The sequence below is a fragment of the Arvicanthis niloticus genome, chromosome 23 (genome assembly GCF_011762505.2).
Source record: "Arvicanthis niloticus isolate mArvNil1 chromosome 23, mArvNil1.pat.X, whole genome shotgun sequence".
Taxonomy (NCBI): domain Eukaryota; kingdom Metazoa; phylum Chordata; class Mammalia; order Rodentia; family Muridae; genus Arvicanthis; species Arvicanthis niloticus.
Genome location: NC_133430.1, coordinates 27,995,104 through 28,014,256, shown reverse-complemented (window position 1 = coordinate 28,014,256; position 19,153 = coordinate 27,995,104). Strand labels below are relative to the sequence as shown.

Genomic DNA, 19,153 nt, shown 5'->3' with positions numbered 1-19,153 from the left:
CTGACTCATCCCTGAGGGGACAATTATTTGCATAAATCATTCCATACAGCATAATTAGCTACTTATCATACAGAGGACACTTGTGATTCCAAATTTAAACAATTAGGAAACAAATGCTGTTGATTCCTGACAATGTATGATGATAATTGATGAGAGCCCGTTGACTTGAAGGTACCATGAAATCCCAGAGCCCTCAGAATCCTCAAGTGATTGTTCTTAAAATGACATTTTTCAAAGTTCATGGAAAGCAATGCCTTAAAATGTAACATACCACAACACTTAGTTTATTTCTTAAATAATCAATGCAATAATTTGTTCTTCAGATACCTAGAATGCCAAGATGAAACCAGATAGAATTGATAGCTAATAAAAACATTTCACAAACTAAAACTTCTTGTTTTATGTCAATGAGTCTAGGGCTGTTGGTTTTCAACCTGTGGGTCATATCAGATATCCCACATATCAGAGGTTTATTATCACAATTCATAACAGTAGCAAAGTTGCAGTTATGAATTAACAACAAAAATGCTTGTATGGTTCCTCATAATACAATATGAGGAACTGTATTAAAGGGTCATTGCATTAGGAAAGGCTGTTCTAGGTGATTGAGAGATCTGACTTCATCTACATTGCTTTTGGTCCATCTGATACATTGTGGTAGGATGCTCAGTCCTTCTCTCTGTGACATGGCACTATAGTAGTACTGAAAGTCCCATGTCTTAGGAATTCTCAAAGTTCCAGAGACATTGGGATGATGGATGACTGTGCTTGAAACATTTGGTGAATTGCTTTTCAGTGGAGCACTATGATTTTCTAATATAAATTTTATGAGCACACAATCATACATAGTAATGGATTCGAGAAAAAGGCATTTACATACAAGTGTATCAAGCACCCTGATCATATTTATATGGTCCTTTTCTTTCTCCTCCTAGACTTTATGTAGGTATATAAAATCATATATGCATATAGGACATGAAGGTAGGAGGGGATGGCTAGGAAGATAGAATAAGGGGACTGGGAAAAACACCATGATTGTTTTCAGCATTTGGCAGCACACAGAGAGAGAGGTTCTCTGGTTCAATATGTCTTTGAAATTTATTGTTTCACATAACGACATTAACAAATTTTGTCTGTCAACTCTATCATTTCATTAAGGATAGAAAATCCTAAACTCTGAGTCTGGAGATAGCTAAATGGTTAGGGACATTGGCTGCTCTTTAGAGAACCAGGGTATGATTACCAGGACCCTCGTGATGGCTAGTCACCATTTCTAATTCTACTTCCAGGGGATCTGGGTCCTCTTCCGGCCTCTATGGGCACAGTAGATATAAGGTACACAGACATATGTTCAGGCAAAACAGCCCTGCATGTAAAATAGAAAGGAGGAAGGAAGAGAGGGAGTGTGGACAGAAGGTTGGGGAGGGAAGAGAGAGAGATAGCTCAACTGGTTAAATGTTTACTGTGTAACCATGAGGACCAGAATTTAACTTCTGGGACATATGGACAGAGCTGGACATAGTGTTGATTGCTTGTAATCTCAGTTCAGGGGAGGCAGAGACAAGAGGGTCCCATGGGAATTGTGGCCAATCAATTTAGCTAAATTGGTTAGTTCCAGGCTAGTGAGAAATCCTGTCTCATAAAACAAGATGAGTGGCCTTCTCAGAAATGACACACATCTAGTTCTACATACACACAGGTGTGCACGCATGTGTATACACACACACACACACACACACACACACACACACACACACACAAAGAAAAAAAAACAGAATAGAAAGGAGTAGAATGATTATTTTTTTGAGTCTTTTGTACTGTGTTCATCACTATGTTCCTCTTGCCTAGCACAGTGTCTGATATCTAGCAGGTCCTGTATAAATATGTGTCAAAGGGTGCTATATAAATTTAGCTTTGATGAAAAGAGTATAGTACTCACCTTATTTTTTAAAAATATATTTTCTTTTATGTATGAAAGGTGTTTTGCCTTCCTGTTTGTCTGCACACCTTGTGCATGCAGTACCCGCAGAAACCAGAAGAGAGCTTTGGATTCCCTGGGACTGTAGTTACTTGGGGCTGTGAGCTGTCATATGGACACTAAGAATTGAACCTCTCGGGCCTCTGGAAGCATAACCAGTTCTCTTAACCATTGAGGGATCTGTCCAGCACCTCTTTACTTTTCTAATTGTATCATTAATTATCAGCATAAATCTGTGGAATATAGGATTTCTATAAGTTTTATTTTTATAGTACAGTATTATACTGGTGGCCAGGTACCTATTTAATCTTGATCTTTATTTTACTTGGTAAGCTACTCATTTCAGTCTTAAAGAGAATAAGATTAAGTTTCTAAGTCTTGAAGTAGGAGAAAGAGATTCCTTAACTTTCTCCTAGACTTCTATTTATATTTAGAAACATTGCTAATGTCTTCTGGGGATTGAGAGATGCCTGGGGGGAATGAGCTACCAGACCCTGTTTTCCTAAGTCTTAGATAATGGCTTGATGTGTCTTAATCAAGTCTCCTTACTTTCCCTTGTTCTGAATCATTTACCTACAAACTGTAGTCTAAAACCTTAGCCAACTGGGGATAGACACAAATACAGCTCCTCTAACCTGTGATTGCCTGTGCAGAGTCTTCATGCCAGAGATGAGCTAGTTCAAGCACTGTTTGTATTCCTAAAATCATAGATGGAAACACATAATCCCAGCGCCCAGAAGACAGAGGTGAGGAAGTGATGTAAGCGTGGGGCCAGCCAAGTCTACAAAGATAAATTCTATCTCAAAACAAATAGAATGCTACTAGTATCTCAGTAGGAGGTTAGGATTTGAGATTTATGACTGTAATGTGAAATATTATATCTGTTCCACTTAGTGTATGGGCTACAAGACTAAAATAATTTCAGCCTCGGTTTTGGAGTCTTATCCCACTTTTAAATTGCAAATCAGCTAACTTCCTTTGAGTCAGTAGCAATCTTGGCTCAAGTGCTAATTGTATATGTCTAACGGGTCCTCTAGCTCAGAGTCCAGCTGTTTCACTTTATATGGGTTGTCGACAAATGGGCAACACCCGCAAGCAAGTGGCCTGTGAATCCTTCTGACTTAGGAGAATTGCCCTTTTAGGTTTGGAACCTAAGGAGCAGACTTCCTTGTTTATACTCTGTCATGCGATTTTTGCTTAACACATATTTCAAGGTGTACAAATAAACAGAATGGCCATGATTTTACCTGTCACTTATGCGTTTGTTCACATCCAAACATATGTGGCTACTATATGGAAGTGCTGAAATCCCAGTGTGTGGAGCTGACAAGTTTTTGGAGGACGTTTAGATTTTACAGCAGTATAAGCAAATGGGGACTTAGAAACTAGTGGCTGAGGAGAAGCCTCAATTAGTAAAGTTCATGCTCTGCAAGCACAAGGACCCAAGTTCAACCCCTGGAAGTAAAAAGGGCAGGCTTGGTAATGTGGCACTTGTATTCCAACACAGGAGCTCACTGGCCAACCAGCTTAGCTGACTTAGTGAAGTCTACTCAAGTGAGAGGTCCTGTCTCAAAAATCTGGCTGATTAATGACGACTATATTGTCTTCTGGTGACACATGCACATATACAGGTACATCTACACACATACTCACATACACACACACACACACACACACAGAGAGAGAGAGAGAGAGAGAGAGAGAGAGAGAGAGAGAGAGAGAGAGAGATCGATCATCCCTATGAGAGTGCTATTGATAAGAGTTTTACACAGAGCCTGACATATTCAGAGGTGGATGCTCACAGCTAACCATTGAACTGATCAAGGGGTTCCCAATGGAGAAGTTAGAGAGAAGACTTAAGGAGCTGAATGGGGTTTGTGGCCCCCTGGGGAGGGCAACAATGCCAACCAATCAGAGCTCCCAGGGTCTAAACCACCAGCCTGAGAGCACATAGGGAGGGATCCATGGCTCCAGCTGTATATGTAGGGGAGGATGGCTTTGTTGACCAAAGGTGGGAGGGGAAGTCCTTGGTCCTGTGAAGGCTGGATGCCCCAGTGTGGGGAAATTTGTGGGAAGGGAGGTGGGAGTGGGTGGGTGGGTGGGGCACATCATCATAGAAGCAGGAGGAAGGATGGGATAGGGGGTTTCTGGGTGTGGTGGGGAATGGGGAAAGGGGATAACAGCTGAAATGTAAATAAAATATCCAATAAAAAAAAAGTTTTACACACAGTAGTTAACTCTTAATAAGGAGGCAGCATAGCCCAATGGAAAACATGTGGTCTTTGGAGGTCGAACTTTATTTGTATTTAGAATCAGGTTCTTACCAGCTGTGGTTTTATAAGAGGATTTAATCCCTCTGAATTTACATTTATTTGTTTATAAAATAGGGCCAATAAAATTTTTTTTTTGCCTAAGAATGTTGAGGGCTACATTAGAAACATATCAAAGATACCACATGACAAGATTTCCCCTTCAGTTGACATGGGAATGCATAGATATGCTATTTTTATTAATAATATGTTGGTTTTAATAGGCAGCATTTGAATTCTTATACCTTTTAACTCACTAAAAGAGGTCTTGGCTAATTTCCAGCAAACATTATAAATATAATACTCGTTCTACTGGCTCCTTTTCTATATGTAAAAGCCTGAAGTGCAATAGAGGTTCAAAATATATTTTTATCTTACCTTTTCCTACTATGGCAATATATATATATATATATATATATATATATATATATATATATATATATATATCTGCTTTCATGAAGGATTACAGCTATCTGAGACAAAGAAGTGGTAAAAAAAAATACAATATTCTAGTTTTGTATACAGTATTGGTACTATATTTGAATTTGGGGACAGTGAAGGCTGTTTGCTTTTGATTTAGGCTTCCTGAGTCACATTGGAGATTTTTAATATCCTTTCCAGGGACTTGACCCTCCTCTGATAGAGCTGACCCTCACTGTCCTTTTATCAGGAGCCCCTCCTTTAAGTACCACGCACCATTTTTCTTTCCCTACTTGGGAACCTAGGAATGGAACAGTTTGAATTTCTACCAGCATCACCAGTATCTCCTCACTACTATGTCTTTTTTCTTGAGACGAGGGAGATGCATAGTTAGTTCTAAAAAGAAAGCCTGGCTCAGGCTTCCAGGATTTGTGTTTCTACTTTGGCAAAGTTCCCCTAGTTTGTGTCTCCCGAACAGGGCTTTAATCACCTGGGCTCATGCTTGGCCCTGAAAGCTTTAGGAGTACCGCAGAAATGGTAGATTAGCCACATTTAACAAAATAGAAAGTTTTCATTGTGTCATAAAAAGCCGTATTGATCTTGTCCAGGCATTGACTCCAGGGCCTTTTAACAAACCACTGTGTCTAGACTTGCAGGCTAGAGCCCACAGTGAGAACAAAAGAGGGACTGGCCTGCAGGCTGCCCTCTCTCCTCTGCAGGAAAGGCTGAGGGTGTAGCTACCAGTGCAGCTTTCTCAGGTTTCTCAGCTTTCTCATGTTTTTATTCTGCTGTGGGGAAACTAAAAAGGTTAGGAGGTTTGTGGCAGGTGCTCAGGTGACAGACACAGCCCAGATTCTGGCTTACCTGGCTTCAGGTGTTTGCTGACTTCTGTCCATCAGGATTGACTCTCTTTGTCCCCAAGGAAGTCAGTCTGAGCTCTGTGGTGCTAAGACCCCCAGCAAAGTAGGAGTGCTATACACAGTAAGAGAAACACACGTGGGAAATGGTGACTTTGGGGGTCACTGATCAGTTCAACTGCATTTCTGTATAATCCCCTATAACTTTAGCCCTTTTAGGCCTACATGGCAGATTTGACAAAGCGTGGGAAATTGATAATCACAGCATTTGACTGATGCAGTCACACCACGTGTAAACTAACCAGATACTCATCCAAGATCTGGTAAGAGAGGTGATTCGGTGTTTTATTAGAATCATCTACAGAGATTTTTTTTAACTTTTTAAAACTATGGAATATTCCGGTCGTTAAGAATTATGTAATGAGAGTAAAAGTTATTACTGACATTAGAATTCAACCCTCAGATTGAAGAAATGTGAATATGCCGCCTTGTTCCCTTGCTTTATGTCTTTTCATAAAGGCTTTGTGTGGCTGGGATGGTAATCAAAGGGTAATGCATAATACAATACAAAAGTAATGTTTACAAAGGTAATACAGAGGTAATGTATGAGGTTTCATTCATGAGGATAAGGAAAGAGGGCGGAGAGCAGCTTGGGCTGTACGGGATAAATCTGTTTCACAAGGAAGACTCAGTCTTGGCCCCATTATTTTCTCCCTCTTCCGAAGTATTCACTACATAAGATTAATGAGAATATCCCTACATGTTTTTTTTTTGTTCTTATTAATAGAAATAATACAACAGTCAGCCACTACTATGTATAGAAACTGGATTATTGATTTATAACCTCCCATAGTTCATATACATTGCTCTGTATGTTCTGGGATCCATAAACGGAACATTGAGCCCAGTGTAAGTGTTCTTAGTGCTTGTGCTTTCTCAATAATTCTGCTTCCCCACTTTACTCTTCCATGATGTGAATTTCTTAACTTCTAACATGTGTTAACTTCTCACAATACCTCATTTACTCTGGATACTTGCTTAGTTTATTTTTGTTTGTTTGTTTTGTGTGTGTGGTGGTTTTTTTTGTTGTTGTTGTTGTTGTTTTGGTTTTTAGTTGGTTTTTTGTTTTGTTTTTTTGTTTTGTTTTTGGTTTTTTTTTTTTTTTTTTTTTTTTTTTTTTTTTTTTTTTTTTGGCTATGAAGAGACACCATGACCACAGAAGCTCTTATAAAGAAAAAAAAAACATTTAATTGGCACTAGCTTACATTTCAGAGGTTTAGTCCAGTATCAGCATGTTGGGAAGCATGGCACCATGCAGGCAGACATGGTGCTGGAGAAGGAGCTGAGAGTTCTACATCTGGATCTGCAGGTAACAGGCAGGTAACAGGAAGAGAGTGAGTGAGCCACTAGGCCTCAAACCTCAAAGCCTTTTCCCAGTGACATGTCTGTTGTTACTCCAGCAGAGCCACAATTCCTAATAATGACACTTCCCATGGGCCTGTGGGGCTATTTTTATTCAAACCACCAAGATGTTCAGAATGGAGAGGTTTGCTGTTGAGATGGTCTAATTAGAGACTTACTGAGAGCGGGTGTAGCAAAAACATCGCCTAAGGTTTCCGCTACACTGTGGCACTGTCATGGACAGTTCTTCACTTGTTTTTTACCATAGGCTAAAGAGAAATTCAGTGAAATAAATATTTTAAGCCCACGTAGGTTATAATTGCTAATTTCTTGTTTCTAAATATTTGTACACTTAAAAAATTCTGTGAGCCTTTCAAGATTTCATACTTCTTTCTGAACAGGCATCTGATTTTGGTACTAACATGTATCTGCTATTATTCTACTTGTTCTGAGCTCACTGTGACTCCCTTTTACTCCCACTTTTAATTCCACACTTTGTTCTCTCCTCTCTCTTTTCTGTTTGTTGATGCATGTGTTTGCATGCATATATATATATATATATATATATATATATATATATATATGCATACTATATATATAGTACATACCTACCTACCTATACTACTTACATATATGTATATACATACCATATATATATGTGTGTATATATTATATATATATATCTTGTATGTATGTGTGTATATATATGTATATATAATGTATATGTATGTGTGTATATATATGTATATATAATGTATATGTATGTGTATGTATATATATGTGTATATATATATATATATATATATATATAGTGTATATTTATACCATACATATGTATGTGTGTGTGATGGCAGAGATTGGCATCAAGTCTTTCCCAACCATGATCCATTTAGTTTTTGAGACAGGATGAGTCTCTGAACCCTGAGGTCTCCAATTGGGCTAAGTTCTGGCCAACTAACTCCAGGGATTGTCTCATCTCTGCTTCTCCAATGCTAGGTATAAGGGGTGCAAAAGAGCACACTTGACTTGTTTTTATTACTTTACCCACTGAGCCATCTCAACAGCTCTAACTTTTTTCATCTTCTTTCTAGCTCTATGCCACTGGTAAATAGAATAAGGCCACATAATAAGTACTTACTATGTGTTACTTTGTTATACAGTACAATTCCCCCAGTTTGTAAATTATATTAAAAAAAAAAGCATGTGGAACAAAACTACCAACATGCATCTTATTCTAACTGACCTAGGTCAAAGTGAGAGGATACATAGACCTGTGGGCATGTCAGTTTATATACTGTTTAAATAAAAATTTCAAAACTCAATTTTAAACTCCTTCCTAGAAAGGCAACCTAAGTTTAAATTCTCCACCATTTAAATCACATTTATATTTAATGTAACTTTTTTTTTAAAAAATCTTTAAAAACAGCATGACACAAAGCTAGACTTTAAATGAATGATATATTTACTCCCAATTTTTTTTTGGTTCTAGCACTTTGGGTTCTAGGAGCAACCCAAAAGGCATGGCAAGTTAGTGTACTTTATCTCTCCTGATGCGCTTGTTTTAGTGACTCTTCCTATGTTTGTTAGGTTATAACGTGACAGTTGGGGCTCGAAGTCATAGTATTCCACTCTGATTTCTGATCTAGTTGTGTAATAGACCCAAGCATGACATCTTGGGTCAGGCCTGGGCTCGAACCATCAATTTACTTGCATGTTCCCTTGGGCGTTCGGTCAGGTTGTCCTCCATTATGAATTAGAATGAGTTTCCTGTGACTTAGAACCACTCACCCAGCAATCAGCAGAAAAGCTGGAAAACTGCAGGCCTTCTTGAACAGGTCTCCTCTGATAGGCTTCTAACATAAAGCATCTCAGTCGGATTTCTAATGCTTCAGTGAAACACCGGGACCAAGAAGCAACTTGGAGAGAAAAGGGTTTATTCAGCTTATACTTACATATCACTGTTCATCACTAAAGGAATCAGGACAGGAACTCAAACAGGGGAAGAACCTGGAGGCATGGGGGTGATACAGAGACCATAAAGGAGTACTGCTTACTGCCATGCCCCTAATGGCTTGCTCAGCCTGCTTCCTTATAAGAATCCAGGATCACCTGACCAGAGATGGAACACCAACAATGCCCTGGGCCCTCCCGCATTGATCACTAACTGAGAAAACACCTTATAACTTGATTTCATGAAAGCGTTTCCTCAACTGGTGACTCCCCAATGACTCTCGCTTGTGTCAAGTTGACACACAAAACCATCCAGTGCAAGGAGAAACTAGAAGGTACTCACACGCCCAAACCTGAAGGAAGGGCAGTTTTGAAAGAGAGAGAACCCATCCCCCACTGCTATGGGATCAGTAACCACCTAAATGAGCAATGCAGGGTTCTGTGGGTCAAACCCTTCTCGGATTACCAAACAGTTCAATCCCTTTTCCTTTCTTTAAAGGAAAGATTGTATGGAGGAGACAAGATTAAAGTGTTCCTTTCAAACTCTTTGCTCTGGTGAAGGAGGAGGAAATGTTCTCAAGGCATCATGGGGGATAGAGAAAGAGATGCCCTCCACAATGTAAAGTGCTCTGTTTGGGTTTATCGCTTGACCAGCAATTAAACAGAGAAGTGGGTAGTGAAAAAAAAAATGTCACTAGCTTTTACACACGCACATCCTAGGGGCTAAGGGAAAGCTAAGTATGCAACATATTCCATAACTTACTAGTGGAAGTCAGTCAGTCATATGCAACCCAATTGGCTTCACAAGTGGTTTTCTAGAATGTTCCGTTCTTCCTTGAACATGTCTTGTGAAGCCCTCACCTCTGTGTGAATCTCAGGCAAGTATAATGGAGCTACCCAGAAATAGCTGCCTTAGACTATTTACTCTGCTGGTTTCACATCCCCAGTGCTAGGAGATTGGGGCCCTATACCGTGTCATGAGCCACACTAAGATACCCACTGCAGCACTCACTGAGCTTCTTATCACTCCCTGAGAAGCTAGCTAGGCTTTCTTAATGACCACACTCAAAAACATGCTGCTTCTTATGACTACCATTTCCTGCATCCCTTTATACTTGAACTTTTACCAGCTTAAATGTAATCTCTGGCACGGACTCATGGACTACACTGCCTCCCACGAGCCTGGATCAGCTACGAGATCCTCATCACCCTGAATTGGAATTCTGTGTTCCTGGGGACGTTCTCAACAGATGTGAGAGCTAGTATTTCTAAGGCTGGGAACTGAGCCAAGGACTTGGTGGTCTTCGCGCTGTGTTAGTTATTTTTGTGCGCTTGTGACCAAAATACTTGGCACAAATGGTTTAAGGGAGAAAATACTTCTTTTATTTCATGTTTGTAAGGATCCCCATCAATCACGGTGGGAAAGGCATGCGGTAGGATGGCACAATTCATGGCAGCTGGATATGTAATAAAGTCTGCTTGCCTCTTGTCAGACCAGGAAGCAGCTGCTGCCTCTTAATGGTCCTACAGTCTCCAACCCCATCTCCCAAATAGCACTATAACTTGGAGAATATGCATTCAAATGATGAGACAGTGAGGGGGTATATCAAACTCCACCTATAACACATACCTCATATCATTTGTATAAATGATATACATTGATTATTTTCACTAGCAAGATTAACAAATGAACAATTAAAAATTTTTAAAAAACAAGTTAAATTCCTGTAGATTTCAGCAAACTGTAAAGCTGATAGTGAGATCCAAGTCTCCCCATTCAAAATCTTTATCATTACAACCCATGCATCCAATTAATAGTTAAACTATATGGGGTATCCCATTAGTGTGACCATGTAAGTCCTTGGCACTCAACAGACATTCAAGACATTTTAGCTTTAGGGCTTTTCTTCTTTTGTAAAAGATATATAATTATTCCTCTCTCCTGGGACTCATGTGCATTTGGCACTTGGTACATTGCCAGCACAGGGCATACCTGTGACCCTTTACTCCTTGCAGAGATGAACAAAAATTTAAATGTATTGTAATGCAATTGAGAGCAATGCAGACTTTAGGATGCCATTAGCTTTCTAGTGATTTCAGTGAAGCGTGATTTTCCAGGCCATTCTTTCATGGACTGGGGGAGCGTTCCTCACCAGGATGCTGGCTGTTTATTTTCTAAGTGACAACTTGATTTACTGTTTCCATTCTCATCGCTTTCAAGAAGCCTCTGCAGGATGGTGGTGAGTGACCAGGCAGTGTGCAAAAGTCCATTTATTTCTCTCCTGCATCTTCCTTCCCCACAAACAGTTTGAGGATAAGGGTTGGAAATAGCCCGAGGAAGCAAGATTTCCCGTGTGTTCTCTTTTTTTCGTGAGGCTTGCTCATAGTGACACAAATACTGTCTGCTAGGATCCTCTGTTCTGAAAACACCCCTGTGATGGGATATGGCAAGCAAAAGATGCCACTGTTTTCCTTGGGGGCGGGTGGCTCTGCAGTTGGGTCTGTCTTCTTGTTTTATTTGGCCTTAAGGAGACACAACCAGTCACGACTTTCAACCTCAACCACAACTGCAGTCCTGTGAGCCTTCTATATTCTGACTAACATGAGGATCTGTCCTTTCTCAGAGTTTAGTGGTACGTGCTGTTAGGTGGTGCCCAGCAGATATCTGTCCAGCAAATACTCGTTTTGCAAATACCATCCATACGGAACCTAACAGACCTTTGAGTGTTGTCTGTTAGGTTCTCAGCTTCAGAAAGGCCATTAGAGTGAAGTATTCTGGTCTGTCACTTGGTTCTTTAACACGTTGCAGGAAAGGGAATATAATCACCCAAAATCTGTTCTGTCTCCTGATTCGCCTGTTTCAGCCCAAGGCACCTTTCCAAATTGAGTGGATGTGAAGTCCATTTCCTTTCATGTCCTGTCCCCCAGGATCAGGCAGAAGACTTGTAAATTTCTCAGCTCCTCTCTGCCTGCATCTGTGTCTCTTTCCCCTGCTTTTGACTCCTTGATCGTCCGCATTGAGGAGCAGTGGCCAGAGAAGCCAAGTGATCTGTGAATTCCCAACTAGGGAAGCCATTACTTCCCATTGTGGACACTGGGAGGAAGCCTTACATGGCCTCTGCTGTTTGTGGAGTGGATGAAATGAGACTGCGGACCAGTCTGAGGCCGAGGCCAGCCCTTTGTCTAGTAGGGAGGGCAGCAACAGCCCATGTGTTTTTGTGCCTCATTAGCTCTGGGTGGGCCAAGCCAGGATGGGCAGCCAGGGTTATCTTTGCATCATTGCAGACTGAAGTACTATGAGGGCAATTTGAAGGACAAAAGATGGCATGATGTGCACAGTTTCATCTCCCAGGCTCATTAGGAGGAGGGTGGGCTCCACTAGCTGTCTGGAGCACAGCAGGTGTTCAGCTCAGGGCCACTGGTTTTAGCCACTCCAGAGGGGGGCTGCATTTTAATAAGCTCTTTCAAGTGTCCTGACTTTTTTTCCATCAGAGACTTTAGCGAAAACTTCAGCCTCCTCCCCTGGTTCCCCATTTGGATTCCTCCTGCCTGTGTGGTCCTTCACCTGTCACTATCACAGATTTGCCCCCCTTTTGGCAGGTTGAACTTCATCACTGAAGTCTCTCACACAGTACGTGCTCTGCACCTGTCCTGAGAAATTTGAGACACACACTGAGGCTGTGGTGGAAGAGCAAAGCAGTGGATTAAGACTCTCAATCCCAGTCCCCGTGGAGCTTGGAAGTACCACTTCCTACTGTCTTGGATAATATATCCAAACGCTTGCACCTCTACCTTCACACAGGGTCTCTACTCCATGTCATTGCTATAAACACTGGTCTCACGGGCTGCAGAGAATAGATGAGTAAGGTAGCATTTGGAAATATGTCACACATGCAGAAAGCTGAAAGCACCTGCTTCTAAAATGCTCAGAGTCTCTCTTTATCCAGCCCAGATGTATTTCTCATATGAGCCCCCCCCCCTCCAAACAATACAATACCATTTTCCTTAGAAGTTTTTTGCTAGGACATTTTGTGTCCTATTCCTTCCCAGTAAAATGTAAACTCCACTCCATGAATTATACGCACCAATGGGCTGAGCCACTGTAGGCAACCCCTGGGAAAGGAATTCGGATGTGTTTTGTAAAATTGTGCAATCTGTTAGCAGTAACCAATAAGCTCCCTTCATTCCTATCAGTAAAAGATGCAATAGGCCAAGCTTGATGTGCATGTCTTGTAACCCTAGCATCGTGGAGACAGAGGTAGAAAAGGATCAGAAGTTCCTTCTATCTTTGGCTACATTGTGAGTTGGTGGCTATCATGAGCCCATGTGTCAAAATTAAACCAAACCTAACTAAACCACATATTTGTTCTGCAATTCCCAATAACTGACTATCTATCTATCTATCTATCTATCTATCTATCTATCTATCTATCTATCTATAAGCGTATAGATATAGGTGTGTGCGTGCGTGTGTGTGCGTGCGTGTGCGTGTATGTGTATGTATGTGTATGTGTGTCTGTGTGTATCTTGATCTACAGATACAGTTGGGGTTCTAATACGCCAAGCCACAAAGCCACACTTTGTACAGTTCATAGTAAGAAAGTATTACACTGGGTATTTTAAATTACTTCGGAATTTCCCTGAGAGTTATTACTCTGTGAGTCACTGGTTGGATGCTCTCTATTTTGGAATTGTAGAGAAGAGAGTTGAATAAATGCTTGTTAATGCTCTGTATATTTCAGGACTTCGATTAGCTAGCTATTTGTAAGATCAGTGTCGCATGTGTGTTACATAAACTGATTTAAAACCTCCAGCTTTACATATCTAGAGCTCATCTAGTGTTTAATCAATTGGACACTTACAACTAATGGCTAAGTGATTTGCTGTCGTAAGGATTTGAGCTCTGCTTTTCACACAGTGACAATAACATTTTTATTTTAATACTTACACCATGGATAGTAAACTTTGGCATGATATTACTTAGATGGCTCTCAACAGCCCATTAGCTGTGTGAGTGCCTTCTCTCTTGCCAAGACATAACTGTGTGCTAAGCTGCTGTGTTACATAACCCCCTGCATTCATTTTCTCCACCTGTTTAGCCTGAATACATACAAGGTGACTGTATTGTCTTTTTCAACCCCATTCTCACTTTAAGCATCATGTATAGAAAATGAATTTCGGGGCACTATTGCCTTTTTTTTTTTTTTTTTTTTTTTTTTTCCAACTGGAGAATTGAATCAACTCAGAACTATATTTTGTCCCTATCTGGTTCTGCTTTTTGATTATGTTGACTGTCAGCCCAGTATGGTTTTCAAGGTGATAAGAATGTGCCGGAGTCTCAGCTACTGGAACAAATTAAGATAGGTTGGGGTTTTAGGAGAAAAATAATCTCCATTCTGAGAGTGTGCAACAGGATACTTTTCTAAAAGTCTTTCTCTGTCTCCTTTGTGGCATTTATTTGCTTGGAGAGACTGGGGTATGTATTGTCGAGCCTCTCCTCTCAAAACTCAGGCAGAATAAATCCCAGGAGTTATAACCAAAAATACATTTGCAGATCTAGAGTATGATTCTGGGAAGACCCCTCAACCTTCTGTTGTTTTCACTGGACACCTGCTGAAATGAGATAGCTGGGTAGTTGAGTTGCCATTTGTGATCACCTCCTCTGGCCCAGGGAAGAGATAAACTGAACAAATTCACCATTAAGTGGAGAGTTCAGGAGGGGTGTGACTTACTTCAACAAGCTCCATTAGAGATGTGCCAAGGAAGACAGTTGGCTGTATACAATTTTCTGCGAAATATTAGCATGAATAAATGTCTAATTTGCATTGGCTTGTTCTCTCTCACAAGGATTTCATATATTATTTATTTATTGTGATTATTATTCTCTTTTGGGTGGTAAAGCCTCTATTTGTTTTTCTTTTTACGGCCGTCTACATTAAAATAAAACATTTCTCTTACTTTAGTTATATTCTGAGTTCACAGTAGAAAAGGAAGTATTTCTTTTGGTAAGCAGATGTGGCTAACCTTGGGGGCTGGGAAGTTGGTTGTGTCTCACTTTATCCAGTGTCAGTTTGACTCACAAGTTCGCCGCTCCATGGAATCATTCATGACCGTAGAGAAGTTAGCTAGGAGCATGTGGCATATTCTGAGTGATAATCACAGGGACAGATAAAGTCCCGAAGTCCTTCAAACCCTGATTATAGTGTGTCATCTTGCACACTCACATTTTTTTTAGCCATCAACATTTTTTCTTGTAACATAAAGACATTAAATCAGATAATCCCTAAAACGTCTTGTAATTTGAAAACTTATTATTTTGACAGACTTATCCTCTAATTATATGAAAAATATTAAGCATGGTCTGGTACATTAAATAACATCCTGGTACCTTGCTGTTTTGTGTCAAAGCTTTCCCCCTTTGAGGGGACCTCCATGATTAATGTGAACTCTGTGTTGCTCTCGGGCTCATCCGTTCTAGCTCAGTGGTCACAGTGCATAGCTTAGGTTTTTACAGAAGGCACCCATTAGTTGGCCATGTGTAATACAACGAACCACGCGGCAGTTGTGCATGCCCCTCTCTGTAGAGAAAGAGCTGAGTCATGACAACTACATCTGATTGTCTTCTGTTCTAGGTCAGGATCGTTTCCAGGTCTGTTGTCTAGTTGTAGTTTAACAAATGTGTTTCATCATAAATGAGAAGAGATATATGACAATAGACAGAGCAATAGAGATTATTTTGCATATATTTCAAACACACAGACAGTGTCAAGTTTCTGCTTCCTGACTTTTTGAGTCTATTTTTGATAAAAGGCACCAGGCATAAATACATGTGCCATATATATGTGTGTATCATATATACATATATTATAGACATTTATAGAAATATATATGGAGATACACACACATATATGTGGCCAAACATACATGTTTATACATATATATGGAGATATACCCACATATAAATGGCCATATATATATATATATATATATATATATATATATATATGAATACATACACATAGATGGACATACACACACACATATATATGGATAAAATACACATACATAAATAAATGGACACATACACACATATGGATGGGCGCACACACACACATGGGAGGACATACAAATATCTGCTATAGTTTAGCCATAAGTAAGCAGGTCCATTTGCTTATGACTGTAAGTGTACATATATGCAAGTAGACATGTCATTGAGCACCTGTGTAGCATACAGAAGAAACTTCACTTCTTTATCCCTCAAAAATTTCTAGTCTTAATTCCTGCTTTCACAATGTAGTGATCATAACACATTATGATTAATTTAACTATTCATAATGGGGTTTTGTCTTTCAACATAGTAAGAGTTCTATCTCATTTTATTACCATGTGGTTAGAAAATATATGTTTTGTTTTGCTAAAGTGATTTATGTAGGACTAATATAGTTGATAGGGATATGGGCTGAGCTGGATTTAGGTTTGGATCAAAATGTTGAAATGTAAGGGAAAAAAGAATCCCCCCAACTTCAGTTTGTAGCCCCAATCTTTTAGGGGAAACTATGTATCTACATGTATCTTATTGCCAATTTTCTTTTATTAGTTAAGTGCTTTTAAATAGCAGTTGATCTGTGGCTGTTGAAATGGCTCAGTGGTTAAGAGCACTGACTGCTCTTCCAGAGGTCCTGAGTTCAAATCCCAGCAACCACATGGTGGCTCACAACCATCTGTAATGAGATATGATGCCCTAGCTGCAGTGTACTTATATATAATAAATAAATCTTATGATAATAAATAGCAGTTGACCAAGTCTCATATAAAATAATGCATTCTGAGTCTGCCTCACAAGAAGACACATGCCCATTCATGTGCTGTGTGCCAAAACTGTGACGCCAATAAACTGCAAGGTGATTACATTAGCTTTCTCCTATGTAAAGATACCTTTCTATTTATCTGGATGTTTGGGCTCAAGATTTAAAATGTTTGACTCCTTGAGAAACCGTGCTGAAAGGAAAATTGGCCACACAGACCCTGAGTTGTCAGCCCATGACCTTCCTCAGTTCTCTTCCCACGTTCGGCTCTGTCTTACACTACATCTAGAATTAATACACATGGATGCCCTTTTTGACACAACAAGCATTGTCTACTGATGTGTAGATACCTGTACCATCTGTTTCCTTTCAGAAAACAATGGTTCCAGAGAAGAGGCCTACTCAAACAGGCTTTGACAAAGGAATTTTAAGGTGTCAAAGCCTGAAATGTGGTGTTGAGGGGAATAGAGGTTGTACTGTAATCCTGTCTTGGACTTGTTTTCCAATTTGGGGGATATGTGTGTAAAGCTAAGTCCCAATCAGGGAGGGACATTCTGAGATGAAACCTCTCATCTGCCCAGAGCACAAGACCTCTTTGCTTGAGTCTAAGGATTGTGTAGCTCTCAGGCCAAAGATCTCTGCCGTGTTTCATTCTATGCCCTTACTGTCACCTGACTTATCTTCTGCAGTCCAATCTTCTTAATAACCCAGCCACGTTCGTTCCACGGGGCTCCTGATTTTACCATAAAAACCACAGTTAGCTAGGTTTCTGATGGACGAAAATCAAACCCAAATCTTCTAGGGTAATTGATTTTAAATTATTGTTTAATAAAAGGTACTAAGAGCTAAGGAGTCCTTTGTCAGAAAGGGCAGTTAATTATCTATTCTGAAGCAGCTCTATTATAAGCATTTAAATACCATCATTGGTGCACTGGGAGCCTGCCTTGACCATTTTGAATGAAGTTTCTACTCAGGCTTTTCTTCCAGAACGTTTAAAGGAAAGATAGCCCACTCTTTTAGGCTGCCTTGTTATTCCCTGCTGTGTGGACACATAGTTTCCCTACAGTCAGCACTTCTGTTTTCGGTAGTTAAGTAGGAGCTGCCTAGAGTAGATGCTTGTTCATCAAGGTGTAATCACTTTGTCCTTTTCTTTACCCACAGCTCGAGAGGAAAACGTGGCCACCTTCCGAGGCTCAGAGTATCTGTGCTATGACCTGTCTCAGAACCCTATCCAGAGCAGCAGCGATGAAATCACTCTTTCCTTTAAGACCTGGCAACGCAATGGGCTTATCCTCCACACGGGCAAGTCGGCCGACTATGTTAACCTGGCTCTGAAGGATGGTGCGGTCTCCTTGGTCATTAACCTGGGGTCCGGGGCCTTTGAGGCCATTGTGGAGCCAGTGAATGGGAAATTCAACGACAACGCCTGGCATGATGTCAAAGTGACACGCAATCTTCGGCAGGTAATGGCCGGGGAATAGCGAGCCTGTAAGGCCCATCTTAGGCAGACACTTTGTGGGGCAGGTGACTGGTGAGGTGGAGAAGACTAGGGATCTGGATGTAGATATGTCAAAGTATAACTTTCTCCAGATTTTTGCAATTTCAGAAGGAAAAATGATTAAACTATTTTTCTCCTCGTCCTTCAAATGCCCATTTGGACTTGTTACTGAAGGGGGAAAAAAAATCAGTTGCATAGATAATAAAAATGATAAGTCCTTTCATCCTTTTTATTCTGCTTTCCTTTTTATCATTTTCTTAATTACTTTCAAATCTTATCATATTGTTGTTAAATTCAATTAGGGACAGCATTTTGTTTCCACAGCTTGATGGATCGTCCTCATTCTTTGAGTATATGTTCTCCTTTTTAATTAAGTTAGTCATTGCCATGATGTCATCATTTTAATTCCCTCCAGGAAAGGAAAACCTTGGTTTTATATAGCTCTCCTATTAATTTATCATCCCTCCCCACCTTTGGTTATTATTTTTTTTTTCTTCTCCCACTGTTATGTGAACCTCTAGCCTTAGAATTAATTAGCCGGGATCTCTCTGAACTCATGTTTCTCTGTTCCCTGATGCTGTGGTCCTGCCTCACTGCCCTTGTCACTACCTCCGAGACTCTTCAGTTGCCTGGGAGGCCTGGCAAGTGGAAGCACCCAAATAAAAATGTCAACTTTGGAGCAGCTTTCCTGAGGCTGTGTGTGCTTGAGAACTCCCATCGCTTGTGGATTCTAAGCAGGCAACCCTGTCAGGTGACACCGCGTCCAGAAAGCCTGAGCCAAGCAAAGCAGTTTTCCATTTCATTACTAATAATGATAATAACCAAACCTTATCAGTGCACATCAGCAAGAGAAAAGCGTTTCCCACCAGAGCCAAGGTCTGTGCTGAGATCGTCTTTTTCATGTGTCTATTTTCAGTTGCTATTTTTTTCTCTAC

The 19,153-nt window shown here is 40.2% G+C and overlaps 1 protein-coding gene across 47 annotated transcripts in view; it reads left to right on the top strand.

Annotated features, from left to right (window-relative positions):
• Positions 1 to 19,153, top strand: part of Nrxn3 (neurexin 3) — a 1,548,305-nt gene that overhangs the window by 434,445 nt on the left and 1,094,707 nt on the right. For all 47 annotated transcript variants that reach the window (XR_013106667.1, XR_013106666.1, XR_013106665.1 and 44 more), the window contains one exon: positions 17,882 to 18,183. Coding sequence is in view for 44 of the 47 variants with exons in the window: in XM_076921537.1 (XP_076777652.1) it covers positions 17,882 to 18,183 (302 nt within the window). In the remaining 3 variants the exon portion in view is untranslated. The remainder of the gene's footprint in view (positions 1 to 17,881; positions 18,184 to 19,153) is intronic.